Source organism: Protopterus annectens, chromosome 12.part0 (assembly GCF_019279795.1).
Source record: "Protopterus annectens isolate FY-2018-M chromosome 12.part0, PAN1.0, whole genome shotgun sequence".
Taxonomy (NCBI): domain Eukaryota; kingdom Metazoa; phylum Chordata; order Ceratodontiformes; family Protopteridae; genus Protopterus; species Protopterus annectens.
In genome coordinates, this window is record NC_056746.1 from 1,129,519,751 (window position 1) to 1,129,538,902 (window position 19,152).

Consider the following 19,152-nt stretch of genomic DNA (forward strand, 5'->3'; position numbering starts at 1 on the left):
CCAGAGCTCTGGAATCCTTGTCAGAAGGAATAGGATTCTTGGCAGAACTAGCCTTAGCTCCTTTAGGTCCCTGTCTAATGACCTCTGGGTCTGCAACAGTATTTCTGTACAGGTATTTGTGAAAATCTGGTACTCTGTAATACCTGTCAGGTTTACTGGGAGCAGGTGGGAGGGAGTCAGGAAAAACATCATCCACCACTTCTAAAATGGGGGGGGGGGTGGCCAGGGGTCTGTGCTGGGGCAGGTCCAGAAACTCTCCAAGTCTTTTCTTAGACTGGGGGAAATGCTGAGATTCACATTTGAAATGTTCCCTGAGGGTGTGAAGGGTTTCCCCAAAGGAAAGGTCTTCTGGAGGAGAGACAGAAGGAACAGATTCCTCTGCATCTGAATCCTCATAAGCAATCTGAGGTTGCTGCTCCTCTTCAAAATCGGAATAATCAGATTCCTCAGAATCCTGTTCCGACATAATTTCAGGAGAAGGGTGTGTTTTCCTTTTAGAAGTTGTGGCCTGACTACCCCTGATAAGGGAGATAAGATCCTCCTCCATTTTAAGCATTTGTGCTTGGGGTGATGGAGCAGGAGCAAGATGGTGGCTAGAGGTAGATTTTCTAGGAGTGGTCTGGCTTCTAGGCCTAAGAGTGTCCATAGGTCTGAGAGAAATGGTAGTTGGATGAGAAGACGTCAGTTCTTGTCTAGATTCGGTAGTCCGACAGGCCTCCTCGGAAGCCAGTGCCTGGGTCGCGGCTCCCAACCCAACCAAGGCAGAGACAGCCAAAGGCTCGGAAGATGAAGATTTCTGCGGCATACCGGACTCTGAAAGGGTCTCAGTAGAGGCGTTCATAGATACTGAATTGGGCATCAGGGGCTGTGAAACTGTCTCACTGAATTCTGGAGAAATGACAACCTGCTTAGCGGTAGAGTCGTCTGAAGGCTTAGCCTTGTTCGGTCTGTCTCTATCTTTATCTCTGCATTTTTTCGGAATGTCCACAGATTGCTGGCTGACAGACACCATTTTGGAATGCAAAGACGGAAGATGAAAATACCTGTCTACAATAAGAGCTCTATGGCGAATGGTTCTTGTGTTAAAGAGGGCACAGAACCGGCAATGGGGGGACGTCGTGGTCTGGGCCTAAACAAGTGACGCAGTATGAATGGAAGTCTCGGTGTGGGATCTGCTTTCCACAGGTAAGACAATTGTTAACTTTTTCGGACATCAGTTAGTGCCAGAAAAAAGGATCCCAACAGGGTACTTGGCTTTTGACATTTTCAGCTGTAATTCAAACTCTGGTAGCGACCTACCAGCACACTTGCGAACTGCTTCTGCTACAGGCTCCATGGCAAGAAAAACTGATGTAATGGCGTCGGCTGCCATGATTTATAGCACTGATGACCTGATGTCAGACTACAGGCGACAGCAGATGACACAGAAAAACACTGACTCTGGTATTCGGGCTGGCCGAGGGCTACCACAGCAGGGACAATCCCACAGGTGATGACTGCAACAGTGAAACACAAAGAACATCTACTACTCCTCCAGTTCAAAGTTAAGTGAATGAACTGGAGGAATCTCAAGTTAACATCGATCAGACAATGATCTGATCAGGAAAACTGGCTTCAGCTTCAGGATCTAGGTGATCATGAGAACACCTCTGGAAAATTCAATGGATAAGGTGGAAAGACTACCTCAATGACAGTAGTGTTCTTGCTGAGGCTGTTGTTGTAACAGTGATGCAACTACTCAGATATCAATTCCAACAGACTGGCTATACCATACGATGTCTGTTGCTAAACTCACACAATAAATTCTTTACTACCAACTCACTCGGTCAAAGATTTTGTGGTGGTCATTGGAAACATTACAAAATCATAACGAAGGTCTGTCTTAAGAAGCCAGATAAGTGTATCAGTAGCAGGCAGCTGATGGTCAATAACCAATTTCAGTAATGTAATAATTTAAATCAAGAGGTAGTCTGTATTAAAGAAAAATTTAATTATCTAGAAAATGAATAGGAGAATATAGGAAGGAAAAAGAAAAACAGCAAAACGAAAACCTTCTCAAAAGAAGCATATACAGTTTACTGCATTACCTCATGACTCAGCACAGAACACTGGTTAGAGGTCATTCTTGAATCATGACAGTGTATGTGATACCAAAGCAAAAACTCTTGGAACATTAGATTATGTCACTCATTAGTCTTATGTGATCCATACTCCACCATGACTGACTCATCTTGCTTATCTAAGTAAAAGCATCTTGATATACACTCAAGACACCTTTGGTAACTATAGTCCATACTGACAGCTTTTGAGGAAAATATAATAACACTAGTCACTTCACTGCTACCTACCATTAACTATTTCTACTGGGGTTGGGGTGAGCAATGCAATTTTTTTATTTTAATTCCATCAATGCTACTAATTTGGAGGAAGTAAGTTTTTCAAGCCACATTGTCAGATATATCTATGCACGTGTGTGTGTGTTGGTGGAGACAATAAGGAGATGACATCCTAAAACAGCAGCTCTATTTTACTGCTAATAGTTAAGCACACAAAAAATGTTTCTTTGAAAACTAAATTACAAACCATTTGCTGATGGATTAGTGCACTTTTCATAGTCTTTATATCTTGAACACATTTCAATAGTTTATTACAATCAGATGTTGTGTTAACAGATGCTTGGCACATATTCTGATCACACAATCTTCTGCATCCCAGTCAACTAAATTACAAGTGCATGTTAGTAACTTTATACGTTTGAGCATCTTACCATTATTTTGCTGTTTTCTTCTTTATCCAAGTACTGGTCACTGAACATGTGACACGATCCCAGCACAGCCAACTTTCCACCACGATTCTCAAAAAAAAAAACAGTTTCAAAGCTACATTAAATGAGATATCAAAGTCCAAATATGCATAAAAATGATTTTAAAAACTGCTACCCCATTTTATTGCCGCCCCTCCCCAAAGGATAATCAATCTTAAAATGCAATTAATATAATTAAATCAGTTCAAAACAAGGTGACAAAACATTACACATTATGTCTGACTATTTCTGTATTAAGCAATTAAACAACTTACTTAACTTATATAGCCTGATTTACTATTTTTGAGGGGAGAAAGACAATTTTTGGCTTCAAAGCTTTAAGGCCATCAATTTCTCTTTTAGGCTGATCCATGAAGTACCAGTAAAGTAAGAGACAATTTTTTTGGCTTCTCTTTGTCCCCCCTCCCCCACATACACACTAATCATCAGCTCCCTCTCGGCTAAGAAGTCCATTCATTCCTCTATTGCCATAGATAAGGATCGGCCAAGATAGGCTATCAAGTAGGCAGCTACCAAAGCTAGTTTTGAAATAGTTGGTCTATAAAAACTAGTTATTTTCTCTGTTGCTAAACTGCCAAAACTATTAAGAATTTATTTATTTTTATTTATTGTACTTAACATTTATTTACTGGGATTGTCTGACTAGGTGGCAACCCATTTCCAGCAGAGGCACAAGGAAGAAAGCTCTAAAGACAGTTAATTTTAAAATACATCATTTAGAAATAAATACCTTTTGAAATGCACACAATACGAACACAGATATACAAAAACATTTAGGAATACTAGTTTTAATACATCATAACAGAATCATAGGAAGTTACTAGGCTATTGGCACTGAGGCTCTTACAAGCCTAGCCAAGAATTTATCCCATGTTCCAACAAGTCAGCACCTAATGCCCCTGTCCAGCAGGGACACAGGCAGAATCCCAGGGGTGCATTTTCTGTTCCACAGCCAGTTATCCAGGTTGTGCTTAAAAAGGGTTAATGAGGTACTCTGCTTGATGTGGAGAGGGAGACTATTCCATAAAGTGGGAGTCTCTGGGACACAAATATGTCCCACCAACAAGTTCTACTGATGTCACAGAGCAGGTTGAGGTTGCACTTGTGGGTTACTCAAGTGGAACTTGACTTACGGATATACAGCAGTCCCATCAAGGCGGGGTCTGAAATTGCTTTGTATGCCAAAGGTCACCACTGAGGGATCTGTATGAAACTGAGTAGAGGGACAGGGCTTTTAGCCTATCTGTGTAGGGTAGATGTTTGAGGCCCCGGATTCTCCTGGTGAGGAACTTCTGTGATCTCTTCAGCTGCTGCATGTGCTTTGTGAGGTACATGCTGAAAGGAGCACTGTACTCAATAACGGATCTTAAAAAATAAGACTACAGGGATGTTATGACCTCCTTGTCCCTGGATGAGATACCATTGCTAATGAGGTGGGCCATGTAGAAAGCTTTCCATACAATGGAGGTAATATGGTAGTCAAAAGTCAGTTTGCTATCAACCTGGGTGCCCAAGTCCCTCAAAACTGCGTGCTTAGGACCTTGTTATTAATGAAATAATATGTGGGGATGCCATTCTCCCCAAAGGGGATGATGATGCATTTTTTTGGCATTCAGTTTGAGGCCATGTTTCTGGCACCTGTCATTTATTTGGTTGAGACTCTTTTGGAGTATGTCCACATCATTAGGGGAATTGATGACAGTACCCAGCTTGCAGTCATCCGCAAACATGGTCAGCCATAGCCTGCTGGTTTTGGCCTGCACCTCAGAAAAGTATATCCCAAATAACAGAGGCCCCAAGACTGATCCCTGGGGTACACCGCTTGTTATGAGTCTACTGTTTGAGGTGGCTTCCCCTATTTTGACTAGGTGGGTTCCATCCGTGAGCCAGTTTGCTACCCATCTGGTAACATACGAATTGATAACTAGTTGAGAGAGTTTATCTATTACACCTAAGAGGGGAATAGTATCGAAGGCTTTGGCCAGGTCAAGGTAGGTGGTGTGCACCGTCTTCCCCTCATCCATGGCTTTGTTGACTGTATCAAAGAAGTCGACCAAATTTAACAGGCATGACCTGCCCTTGACGAAACCAAACTGTATGGGATTAAGTGTTTGGAGGTTGCCAATGTCCTTGTTAATGATGTCCATGATAATCCTTTCCATGGCCCTGCAAATCAGGCTAGTTAGTTTGATGGGTCTATAATTTCCTGGATCGCTGGACGCTCCATCTTTGTGCAAAGGGATGACAGTGGCTGTCCAAAACTTGGCTGAGATGAAGTCAGTTCTCGGGTTTTGGTTGAACAGTGTGCTTAATTATGCTGCAAGTTCCTGCTCAAGTTCATGTAGGATGCAGCCTGGGATGTTACTGGGTGCCATGCAGGCTGCATTTTTTGCCTTTAAGAGGGCAGTGATAACTTGCTCCCTAGAGATAAGGGGATGGGGGCAGGTGCTGGGGATGTCCTGATTTACTGATGGGGGGTAGAAGGGTGAAGATTTCACTGAAATTATCTGCTAGCAGGTTGGCTATATCTAAGGCATTTGTGTATGTGGTGTCCTTGGCCTTGACCACCAGTTCTGAGCAGATCTGAGTACTTCCTTTGAGATTGCAGACATATGTGAAGAAGGCCTTGTGATTGTCTTTAGGAGATGTGGCCAGTCTGGACTAAAAGTTTGCTTTGGAGGATTTCACTAGTGCTCTCATTTGCTTGTTCAGGCTAAGGAGAGATTACTTCCAATTAGGCACCTGCTCTTTCTTGGTTCTAGAGAGCATTTTTTTCCTTCTATTATAGAGTTTATTTATTGAAGATGTCCACCAGAACAGTTTACTCTTCCTTGAGGAGGAGGATTTTGTCCGGTCGGGTATTCCTGATTCCATGCAGATATATAAAAAGAAGTTATGTTCTTACCATAACGTTCCATCTCTGTTGTTAATCTTCATTCATTCATTACTGATGGGTATCAGTTCTGTCCTCGGAACTGAATCAGCCGTTATAACAAGCTCGTGCCAGGCATAAAACGCTCTAGCTAAGCTTACCCATAGTGCCCCTCTATCACCTCAGATCGAGTTTGCCTGTAAGAAAGAAAGTGGAGGCTTTATCTCAGCAAATTCCCTATCATGGAACTTGGACCAAATCCGAACCTCCAGAAGTCTTTCAGAGGGGGAAGGAGGGTGGGATGTAATGAATGAATGAAGATCAACAACACAGATGGAATGTTATGGTAAGACATAACTTCTTTATCTGCTGTTGTTAATCTTTATTCATTCATTACTGATGGGACAGAGTCCCTAGCTACTTTATGTCCTGGGAGGCCCTATGGAAGAATATTATTGAGCACCATTGATCCAAAGGATGCTCTACCCCTGGAGACCAAATCCAATTTGTAATGAGTGATAAAGGTAAGAGTAGCAGCCCATGTTGCTGCTGCACAAATGTCATCCATGGAAGCCCTTGAATGGAAGGCAACAGATGTTGCAACTTATCTGGTTTGTATGCGCTTTGACCTTAGTTGGTAGAACTTTATTTTGTTGATAGGTAAAGCAAATGCAATCTCTTAACCATTTAGATAAAGTTATTTTAGAAACAGATTTTCCCAATTTTGATCCTGAGATGGATACGAATAATTGGTCAGATTTTCGTAGTGATTTAGTCCTGTCCAAATAGAATTGTAATGGTTTATGCACATCAAGTAAATGCAGGCAATATTCTCCTTTATTAGAAAAATTGGGAAAGAAGACTGGCAGGTCAATTGTTTGTTTAACAGTGAAATCCGATATAACTTTGGGTAAGAAGGAGGGATTAGTCCGGAGTGAAACTCTGTCTTTATGGAAAACCATGTAAGGACATTTTATGTACAAAGCTTGTAGTTCAGATATTCACCTTGCTGAGGTAATAGCTACCAAGAACAGAGTTTTCCAAGATAAATTTTTTTATCACAAGTGGAAACAGGCTCGAAAGGAGGAAGAGTCAAAGATTGTAGAACTGATGTCAAATTCCAAGGTTCAATTGGCTCTTTGAAGGGTGATCTAATGTGCATGACACCTTTCAAAAAGATTTTACAGAGATGGTGAGAAATCAAGGATGAGTCCTGGAAGCCACTGTGGAAGTCTGAGATAGCCACCAGGTGTACTCTAATAGAGGAAGCTGCCTCTCCCAAATGGAGGAGATTTGATAAATAGTCAAGTACAGTATTAACTGAAGCCGAAAAGGAGTCTAGTCCTTTCTCTCAAGACCAAATTATTAATCTTTTCCACTTGCTGAGATAAAGTTTCCTGATGGATGGTTTCTGGGAAGCCAGAAGAATGTTACATACAGGTGAGGATAGATTGTTCTTCCTGGCAATTACTGGAAGTGGAGGAACCAAGCTGTCAGCTTGACACTCGATATGTTTGGATGTATCAACCCTTGCGGGTGTGACAGCAATTCCGGAGTTGGATCCAGAATCCACGTTTGGTGTACTAGGTGAGGCCAAAGGAAGGGAAACCAAACTTGTTGGGGCCAATACAGCACAATAAGGATTACTCTGCTTCTCAACCAAAGAGCTTCAGCCACCAAATTAAGTCTTGTTTGCATCGATTTGTTATGCGGCTCTGAATGAAAGGACACAGGATGAGTCAAAGGGGAAACAGAAATTGAGGTTATGGAGCACCTGCAAAGTGAAGGATTCAGTGTAGAAAATCTAATGCAGAAAGCAGCACAACATGTTACAGCAATGGACATCCAAATTAAGGGGAAACCAGTGGAACAGGAAGCAATTGGTCAGGTGCCATATCAAGATATACTGGAGCCTTCCACAGGAATCCAGTATAAATATTCACTTGAAGCTTGACAGCAAGGGAAGGAACAGGAGACTGTGGAAACTCTGATGTAGTCAATGTTGAGGAGTGATAGGCCAGTGAGTTCACATATGACAGAGCAACGGATGGCACATGATGAAATTAAAGAGAAGGTGCCACAGGAAGATGGTATAGAGCTGTCTACAGAATGCCCACAGGAAGTGGAAAACAAAGGATGTGCCCTCAGTCTGGAAGAAAATGAACTAAGGGAAGAGTTGCTTGATTTAATAGACATAGACAGATCTATTAAAATCAATGAAAGAAAAAGACTGCAGAAGGTCAATAAAACCCCCAAAAGTCAGAAGTCTGATAAACAAATGAACACAGTAATTAGGACTGGCCATAGAGATCCATGAGATGTAACAGAAGTAAACAGGATATGTTACTGTGCAGCTAAATTAATAACTGATAAAGTTCTACCACAAGAGCACAGGGTAGTGAGGGAAAGGAAGCAGAGAAATCGAATACCATCATGGAAGTATCAAACAGAGAAAATATAAAGTAATTAAGAAAATAAGTGTCACTGTTAGACTATAGAAGAGGGAAGAGATCAACAAAAATACTAAGAAAGATAGATGTGATAAAAGCAGTGTGCAGTATTAGAACAGAGCAGGATCCATCATGCACCGCAAATAACAATTTCAGCACAGTCGGAAAAACTTAGAAGATGCACAGATTATAAGGAATATTACAAAATAAGCAATTTAGTGATGACCCAAAAAAGTTTTATAGAGAATTGGGAAACAAGGTAAAAGGAATTGAAAAGCTGCCAAAAAAAAAGAAGAAATAGATGCATTTTGGATCTATGAAGATCCTGTGGAAAATAATAAAGATGCAAATGGATAAAAGAAGTAAAAGAAAGAATATGATGTTTAAAGGCACAAGATATGAAATGGGATGAAGTAACAGCCAGAGAGATTGAAACAAAATTAAGAAAAGCCTCTAACTGGAAACCCCCAGGCCCTGAAGCAGTGCCTAACTTTTGGTTAAAAGTATTAATATCTTTGCATGAAAACCTAGCCATGAGTACAAACTATTTATATGTGCACTCCAGACACCAATCTAGCTAACAACAGGTAAAACAATGCTCCTACTTAAACGTGAATCTGCAAGCTACTCCAAAAAATATAGACCAATAACTTGCCTTCCACCGACGTATAAACTATACATGGGAATTGATGCTGAAGGAGTTTATAGTCATTTAGAAGAAAACTCAATTATGGTAGTAGAACAAAAGGACAATAAAACAAAAGTCATATGGAACAAAGGATCATCTGATGTTAAATAAAGTCATAGTGGAGAACTGTGAAAAGGGGAAGAATCTAAGTATGGCATGGATTGACCACAAAAAAGCATTTGATAGTATCCCACATTCATGTATAAGAGAGTGCTTAAAAATGTATAAGATACACCCTACACTGATCGACTACGTTACAGTGACCATGAAATAATGGCAGAACACTTTGCAATTAAACCATGATAAAGGACAAATTACTATCCCAGGGATAAAAATTCAAGAAGGGATATTCCAGGGTGACTCTCTGTCACAGCTGCTATTCTGCCTTGGCCTTAACCCATTAAGCTGTCTACTTAACAGCTTAGGCCATTGCTACAATTTGGCTCCTAGAAAACAGCAGTCTATAAAGACTTATCTTCTGTTTGTTGATGATTTAAAACTGTAGAGCTCATCAAATGAGGAACTGAAAGCACAGCTAAAGGTTGTTAAAACTTTTGCAGATGCTATTAGAATGTCATATGGCCTTGATAACTGTGCAAATGCAGCCTTTAAAGCAGGAAAACTGCAGCACCAGGGAAACATTAGTTTGGGACAACAATGTGATATAAAATACTTGAGCAAGAGGGAGTGTATAAATACTTGGGAACTGATGAAGGATCAGCAATAAAAAACAAACAAATGCGAATGAAACTTAGTAAGGAATACTTCAGAAGACTAAAATTAATCCTGAAAACAGCACTGACGTCTAGGAATAAAATCCAAGCTATAAAGCAATTTGGAAAAAACCCACGAAGACCTCCTGATACAATAAAAATATATTTAATAGTTACTCCACTTGGTAAAAAATAAAACTCTTACAAATATCCCTTCGGATCACAGTACATCACATTAATGCTTTAACAGGGTAATGAACAGCGTTTATGTCTCCCAACATACTTCTTCAGATGGAAAATGCATACTGAGTAAAGATCTCTGTATATATACTGATTACTTAATTAGAAAACCAGTTTCATTGCCAGAGGATTAAATGTCCACCATTTTGTATAAAGCAATCATAAAAGAAACTGAATGTTGTTTAAAAACACTGACAGCTATATAAATGCACATATATATATATATATATATATATATATATATATATATATATATATATATATACATAAAATAACTTTCTACCATCAAATAATCTTAAAAATGCCTACATTTTTATACAAATATTGATTAAAAATATGGTTCAAATACATTTATACTGAGAAAGCCTAGCTGAATGCAATTTTATCTAAAATGATCTACTAGCACCAACACCATCTAGTGGCTAAACACTAAAAATTTTTACACAGACAACACACTGGAAGCACAGAAAAAAATGCAGCATTTTCATTTATAAAATTCATAAATACCTAAAACTTTTCACCCATAAAATACCTAATTTAGCAAAATTATAATGTTTTATACAGTGCTTGCTTTATTAAACAGTGCAATATTTGTATGTATTTTATATTATTTTATATTTACTTAAAACTTTTCATCCATAAAATACCTAAGTATTTATGAATTTATTTTTTACAATAAGATGGTAATAGTAGACCATTTTAGATAAAATTGCATTCAACTAGAGTTTCTCAGTATAAATGTATTTGAACCATATTTTTAATCAATATTTGTATAAAAATATAGGCATTTTTTAAGATTTGATGGTAGAAAGTTATTTTATGTATTTATATATCTATATTTGTGCCTTTATGTAGATGACTGTTTAAACACTGAGTTTCTTTTATGACTGCTTTATACAAAATGGTGGACATTTAATGCCCTGCCAATGAAATTGGTTTTCTAATTAAGTAATCAGTATATATACAGATACCTTTACTCAGTATGCATTTTCCATCTGAAGAAGTCTGTTGGGAGACGAAAACACTGTTCATTACCCTGTTAAAGCGTTAATGTGTATGTAGTGTGACCCGAAGGGGTATTTTTAAGAGTTTTATTTTTTACCAAGTGGAGTGACTATTAAATATATTTTATTGCATCCAGAGGTCTTTGTGGGCTTTTTCCAAGTGCTTAGAGTTTTCTGAATAGTGTTGTGGTTCAAAGCACTGTAGCCCAGTTTTGCTTGTTATAAACCAATTTGCTTATCCTGTCCTAACATATTTTTGGAGTGACTGATTGCCCCCAAAATGTGTTGAATAAATTAGACATTAAAACAAGAAGGATGCTTCATGCTCACCAAATGATCTATAAAAACCAGTGTACACCAAGATTATATATTCCCCGTTCCGAAGGAGGGATGGGCCTCCTTGAAATTGATTACATGTACAGACCTGCAATTGTGGGACTTCACACATCTGCTGACCTCACAAGACCTAAATGTAGTGAAAGTTTTGAAACATGATAATAAATCTAACATGACGCTGCTGCTTAACTTAGCAAAAGCATACTGCAGTCAAGTAGGAATGGAAATCAAACCAGTAGAAGATGAAAATCAGGGAGCAACTGAATGTGCCAAAACACAAAAGAATATAAGGTGAAGGACCAGATGGAAAGGCAAGAAATGTGGAAAATGCATACATATAGTTGCAAGTATAGAAAACTTCTGGAAGAATCTCATGTTGATCAGGAACGAACACAGGAATGGTTAAGCTGAGGTGAATTCAAACCAAGAGATGAAAGATTAACATTGGCAACTCAAGATAATGGTCTACATACACACTGGTTTACAAAGTCCATTGAACATGTGGGAGAAACAGACAAATGTAGGTTTTGTAACACCAAACTGGAAACTCGCACCTTGTCGTGGTTGTGACATACTAATGGCAGAAGGACTGTATACTGAAAGGCACAATAATGTGGCAAGACCTTTGCACTGGGGATTGTGCAAACATTATGGTTTTGAAGTGGCTGAAAAGCACTGGAAACATAAGCCACAAGGCATCATAGAAAATTAAGTTTACTTCACATGGGATCATTCATTACCAACAATTCAAAAGACAGATGCTAGAAAACTGGATATAGTAGTCCAAGAAAAGAAGACAAAAGCAGCACTGATCATTGAAATCACCACACCCAGTGACTACAGTATCCTGCATACAGAGAGACACAAGGTTATAAAATATCAGGATCTGCAAGCAGAAACAACAGCAATGTGGAAGAAGGATACCCAGACAGCTCCAATAGTAGTAGGAGCAATAGGTCTTATAAAAAAAGGAGTCTACCATCATATTTAGATATACTACCAATACACGTAACTCTATATGAATTACAGAAGGAGTCATTACTGGGCACACTGTGGGTGCTGTGAAGAGCACTTTTGGCTGACATCAGAGAGTGAAACCAAACTAATTTCTGAACTTTAATCATACTTAGACTTAGGAATGGGATCCATTCCCGTCATGGTATTAGAAACCCAAAAGATTTGGAGAAATTAAAGGGAGAGACCGCTGTGCTGCTAAAAGGCACTGTAGGAGACTCGTGTAGTCTTGCTACGGGAACTATAGTAATTGATGCTGGCACTGATCCTAGTAGTTGAAGGACTGCCCGGGCCGAAACCTTGTCCTGAGAGAGTATCACCTGGAGTTGCGACCTTAGTCTTTGTAACCTGGGAAATGGAAGGGAAACTAGGCAAGACTGAGTGTCAAAAGTTGCCCCTATGAATTCCAGATTTTGAGTGGGAGTCAACTTGAATTTTTCTTCGTTTATTGAGATCCCTAAGCATTTTGCTAACTTTAGAGGGTAATGTAAGGCTGTAGCCAGTAGACACTTGGTAGGGGCAGTATGGAGAAAATTGTCTAAATATGGAAACACCCGGAATCCTTGCAGTTTCAAGTGAGCTATCACTGCTGGCATACATTTGGTGAACACTCTGGGGGCGGTAGAGAGACCAAAGGGCAGCACTCTGAATTGGTAATGATTGGCTCCCAGCGGGCAGCAGAGAAATCTTCTGGAGCATTTGTCCATTTTTATGTGGTAATACACATACTGAAGATCTATCTAGCACATCCAATCATCTTTCTCCAGAAACGGAAGGATAGACTGAACTGTGACCATCCAGAATTTTGTCTGTCTGACAAATTTGTTTAGGATGCTGAGGTCTAAAATTAGCCTCCAGTCCTCTGTCTTTTTTGGCATTAAAAAGAAAAAGAAGTTATGTTCTTACCATAACGTTCCATGTGAGTTATCCATCTTGCCATTCATTCTTAACTGATGGGTTCAGTCTGATCCTCTGCTCCGACTCAGCAGTTTTTTACAAGCATGAGGTCTTCAACTAGCTCGAGGCTAATCCCCTATCCCATGATACCCTAGTGTGCTCCTCAGATCTTGTTTGCATGCGTATTAAAAGTTGTATAAAGGTTATCTCTTATACTACAAGAAAAACCCGAAAAAGGTCAAAGTCAAAGTCCAATTATTAATAAAGTCCAGATCCCCTAGGAATCCATAGATTGGGGGTTGGAAGGAGGGACGTAAAAATGAATGGTGAAATAGACAATACACATGAAAAGTTATGGTAAAAACATAACTTCTTTATGTGAAGTTGTCCTATCTCGCCTTCATTCTTAACTAATGGGACAGCATCCCTAGCACCATTAATCCTGGGTGGCTCACGGCAGTATATTCTTCAGCACAGTGGACCCAAAGGAAGCCCTGTCCCTGGAGGCCATATCTACTTTGTAATGAGTGATGAAGGTATGCGGTGTTGCCCAAGTTGCTGCTGCACAGATGGTATCTATAGGAACTTTGGCATGAAAGGCTGAAGAAGTAGCAATGGCTCTGGCTGAATGAGCCTTTACTTTCTCCAGTAATTTCTTATTCACTGAGTTATAAGTAAAAGAAATACAGTCTGATAGCCATCTGGACAAGGTGGGGGTTTTTTTTTGCTACCGCTGTACCTTTTTTAGCTTCTGACAATGACACAAAAAGTTGATCAGATTTTCTGAATTCTTTTGTTCTATGTAAATAGAAACGCAATTGTCTGTGGACATGAAGTTAGTGTAGCATGTATTCTGCATTACTGCCATACTTGGGGGAAAAAGTCTGGCAATTCTATGATTTGATTTAAATTGGATTCTGAACAAACTTTAGGTAGGATGGATGGATTTGTTCACAGGGAAACTCTGTCATTGTGAAGCAAGAGGTATGGGGGTTTGCCTGAAAGTGCTTGCAGTTCTGACACCCTTCTAACTGAAGTGATGGCCACTAAAAGGATAGTTTTCCAAGTTAAAAATTTTAACTTGCTTGCATGAAGATGCAGGTTCAAATGGTGGAAGAATTATCCTGGATAGGACGAAGTTGAGGTTCCATGGTGGCAGTGAAGGTTTTATTGGTGGCCTTAAAAGACAAGTACCATTAAGAAAGGTTTACACAATCTATGTGACAATGTTTGGTCCATTTTCTCCTACATGAAAATTTGATATTGCTGCTAATTGTACCCTGATGGTAGCAGCTGCAGCACCCTCTTCGAAAAGCTTTGTTGGAAATTCTAAAATTGAAGAAAGGGGTGCAGAGTAAGGGTCAATTTTATTTTCTAAAGTCCAACTAAAAAACCTTTTCCATTTGCTAAGACACAGACTTCTTTTTGATGTCTTATGAGAAGATATCAAAATGTGTGTGGCAGATGAGAGATTTTTTAACCTGGCTATGTTTGGAACTGGAGCAGCCAAGCTGTCCACTTGAGGGATTGTAAGGATGGGTGAGGAACTCCTGAAGAATGGATCAGAAGATCTGGCACTGGGTGTAGGATCCAAGGTTCCTCCTGAAGATGAGGTTGTAGGAAGGGGAACCAAATTTGATGAGACCAGTAAGGGGCTATCAGAATTAGGGTCCTTCCCAATATGCTGGCTTTCTGTATAACTCTGGCTATTAGTGGGAAGGGGGGAAAGGATATAGGAGTCTTGGGGGCCAATCGTGCATCAGAGTATCCCTCGGGGATTTCCCCAAAGGGGGAATTAGGGCTAAGTAGTTGATGCATTTTGTGTTTGTGGATGTGGCAAAAAGATCGTAGCAAGGCTGGCTTGGCTCCATTTGCGGAAAATGATCTCCGCTACCTCTTGTTTGGGGGACCACTCGTGAAGCATCAGTCTTTCTCTGCTGAGTTTGTCCATAATCATGTTGGATCTTCCTGGGATGTGTGTTGCTATTAGAAAGCGTTGGGAGGAAGTTGCTCACTGCCAAACTCTGAGGACCTCTCGACAAAGGGGATATGACTTGGTTCCTCCTTGATTATGTATGTACCATACCACTGACATATTGTCTGTTTGGACTGCAATCGTTCCTACAGTTAGACTGTTAGAGAGTCTTAGAATGCCTGCAATGCTAGAAGCACAGCTCTCATCTCTAGAATACTGATGTGCAAGTGAAGCTCATGTTCTTGCCATGTGCCTTGGGCTTTTCTTCCTAGATAATGTAGCCCCAATATCTGGGAAGTGTCAGTGGGCACCGTGGCTAGTGGAGCTGGGGGAAATAAGGGGTTTGTCTATTGTCACCTAGTCCTGTGCCTGCTGCCCTGCTCGCTCCATCGGCTACGTAAGAAATAAGCCACATGGAGGAGTTAACTACAGAGGATAAGGTTGCAAACTGAGAAGCAGCTCTGTCTGCAGCTCCCGCAGCTGTAGGATCCTGTAGGGTGTCTCCTAGCTCTTTCAGGAGATCCCTCTGGAGACGAGTAAAATGGGACAAATAGTTCAGTGACCTAAGAGTAAAGGCCGCTGAAGAAAAGACACGCTTCCCATATCTGTCCATCGTGTGGGACTCCTTGTTCGGTGGATGGACAGAAGAAGTCTCTGCTAATTCCTTCTTTGTGGCTGCCGCAACCACCATAGCATCAACTGGCAAGCCCTTAGGAAAGGTTTGTTGTCTGGTGCAGTAATAAACTTATTGGGCCTCTGCGGAACTGGTTCCATCGATTCTGGGGAGCTCCACACCTTTTGACTTACTACACTTGGCAGCGGGTCGAAGGGTGGAAACATCCAAGAGGTGGAGGGTTGGGAACTGAATGCGTCCATGTACACGGACTCATCTTTTGAAGGGGAAAGGGATTTTCAGCCTCCCCTCTGCTTGAGGATTTCCAGGATGTCTGAAAACAAGACATCATCAGAGGGGGACTGTGGTCAGGGACTCAGGGGAGTACAAATGCTTCCTCTTACATGGCCTCTTCCAAGGGACCTCCTCAGAGGGGTGCTCTGCAGAGGTTTCAGAAGAGGGGGGTTGCCCAAGGGGGCATCCTGGGGCATTGGTTCCCTACACCTAGGGAGGAGGGGTGGTTCAGAGGTGAAAACTGGCCCAGAAAGGGAAGGAACAACTGGAGCCAAGGGTGGAGTGGTCTGAGAGAAAAGCACACTCATCACCTCAAAGGCATCACGGTCTCGGTCCGATGGAATCCCCAGCTCCAAAGAGCCAGGAGATCTCCTCCGAACCAAGGGTGATGACTCCGAGGCCAATGTAGGGGCCGAACTCACCTGAGCCGATGCTCCGAGTGGGAGAGTAGGATCCAACAAGGTTCTGATCTCGCTCTGCCCCCCCCCCCCGGAGCCGACAAGAGTGTGTTGGCCCCCAGATCTCTCGAGAGAAGGTGGTATTAACGGGATCGGAGTCGATGTCAGACCAGAGAGATCACGGGTTTTCGGATCCGATGGTTCCACCACAATGACCTCCATGCACTCCAGCTCCGAACTCAGGTAAGTCGAAGGTGGAATAAACAATAAAGTAGGTTGAACAATCGGCTCCACTTCCATATGGGCTGGGCTCGATAAAATTTTTGCTAAGGCCAGTGTCCTGAGTAGCCTCTCACTACCCTCTCCACATCATCATCTGAAAGGCTCCTGGATGATCAAGAGGAATGATTAGATGATCGGTGACTGCCCGCCACAGACTGGAGAAGTGGGGACTATGGCGCGGCCTCACCGCTTCCAAGAAGGGAGACCTGGTTCTTTTATGACTCCTAGACAGCTCCGAGGACACTGATGGAGCTGAAGGAGATAAAGCATTGCTGGGCCCAATAGGTTTTGGATCCAATGAACTTGAATGTGTCTTTTTTCTTCGACTGCTCCGAGGTCAGAACCGATGAAGATGCCAGTTTAGAGGATCTGTCAGGTTTTCTAGCCTGATTCCCTTCCACAGATGCCTCAAAAGGCCCTTTTAATAAACCTCTCAATATTAATTTATTCTTCTGTTCCTGCAGGACTCTAGAGCTGAAAGCATGACAAATGGAACACGAATCCTGCAGGTGGACAGTTCCCAAACACTAAACGCAGCTAGTATGTCCGTCAGTCAGGGACATTTTTTGGGAGGAGGAGTCACACTTTTTGAATCAAGAAGGCTTGGATTCCTTGGACGCTTCTTTGGACATATCTGTACAGTAAAGATACCAATAAAGCACAACAAGACCACAGGTACTAATAGCAAAAGGGAAGAAAAATAACACTCATTCAGCAAACAAAGAAGAATTTTTTTTTTTAGAAAGGAAAGGTAGCGAAAGGGGGAGAGCCTTTAAGTTAAACGACAACTTCCCCAACCAAGGAGAGCCTCTAACTGAAATGACTAACTCCTTAGCTCAATAGAAGAAAAAAAGGAATAAGGAGGAAGCCCTCTAACTAAAAAGGGCCGAAAAGGAAGGATGAATCCTCTAACTTAAACGGATTCATAAGTTAGGTAATAGGGAGATAGTAGGTCTGTGGGAAAACGATGGCCACAACAATAAACAGCAACTAAGCGGTGATAGATAGGGATAGAAAAACACCACATACAATTAGTCCTACAGATACAGCTATACTACATGGAAAAAACACAATATTTTAAGTAAACAGCAAACAGAATCTGGGTAACTCTCGCTAGGCATGTTGGGATAGGGTCTAGCCTTGAGCCAGTGGAAGCTCTCGAGCTTCAGAATGCGGCCGATTCAGAGCCATGGATTGGCTCCGAGCCCAACCAGCAGGAAGGAAGGCGAGATAGGGACAACATAACATCTTTTGTTCAGGACTTCTTTTCATAGGACTTTAATTCTCTCTTTTGGAAGGTTTACCATCATTGTGACTGTGTTTAATTCTGTTCCTATAAAAATGGTATGCTACGATGGCAAAAAGGCAGATTTTTTGAAGCTGTCAGTAATTCCTAACTGTGCAAATAGTTTTAAGGTTGTGTTCCTTGCTTGGATGAGTAGCTGATTGGTGGTGGCAATTCAGAGCCAGTCGTCTAAGTATGGAAGCACTCAGAATCCTAGTCATCTCAGGTGAACTATGACTACTGCCATGCATTTGGCGAACACTCTGGGGGCTGTAGTGAGGCCAAAGGGCAGAGCCCAAAATTGATAATGACTGGCTTCCAGCCGAAAGCACAGGTGACTTCTGGATGGCCTGTCCATTTTTATGTGGTAGTATGCATCCTGAAGGTTTATCAAGCACATCCAATTGTCTTTTTCTAGAAAAGGAAGTATTGACTGCAATGTGACCATCTGGAACTCTGTCTTTTTTCTGACTTGTTCAGTCTGCTGAGATCTAATATGGGTCTCCAGTTCCCTGTCTTCTTTGGAACTAAAAAGAATCTTGAAGTTCCGGATCCTATTTGGTCTGCGGGGACAGACAGGATGGCTCTTTTTTCTAGCAACTTTTGAATTTCTATCTTTGCTTGATCCCTCTGATTGGGTGGAACATCCGGGATTCTTTTGATTTGCAGAGGTGGCACTGAAAAGTGTACTGAGTAAACTCTAGATACGATTCTTTCTACTCATCTATCTTTTGTAATTTTTAGCCAGGCGACTGGGTACAAAGACAAGTGTCCCCCGACTGCCTCCAGAGTGGGGCAGATGGGCCTCCTCTCAGGAGTGCTGAAAAGGCTTATCAAAAAAGATTTGCGGTCACCTTGGTTTGATGGACTCCCTCTGCCACGTGGTCGATGTCTTCCGTTACTACCTCCCCCTCTGCCCCTAAAAGAGGGTTCACCACGTGTGTCAAGAAAAACTTTCAGGGATTTCCAGAACCACATCTTTCCCCCATTTTGACCCTTGGAATAGGGTCTGAAAGGGGTGGAAAAACTTACTCCCACAGCAGAGAGAGTTTTTCCCTTCTGTTCACACCTGGTTAAAGTATCTTTTACTTTATGCCCGAATAAGGACAAGCCATCAAAGGGGGTGCCTTGAAAGGTTCCACGAAGTTACAGAGGCACATCCAGGAGCATCTCCTAAGACTGATTCCTGAACACGCTGACCTATTTGCTCGACCTATTTGCTCCATCGGCTGCATAAGAGATTAGCCTTATGGACAAGTTCACCATG

At 41.3% G+C, this 19,152-nt stretch overlaps 1 protein-coding gene across 1 annotated transcript in view; it reads right to left on the reverse strand.

The window, feature by feature from the left end:
- Window positions 1–19,152, reverse strand: part of IFT52 (intraflagellar transport 52) — a 906,963-nt gene that overhangs the window by 400,205 nt on the left and 487,606 nt on the right. The window contains exon 8 of the mRNA XM_044090140.1: window positions 2,768–2,854. Coding sequence (XP_043946075.1) covers window positions 2,768–2,854 — 87 coding nt within the window. The remainder of the gene's footprint in view (window positions 1–2,767; window positions 2,855–19,152) is intronic.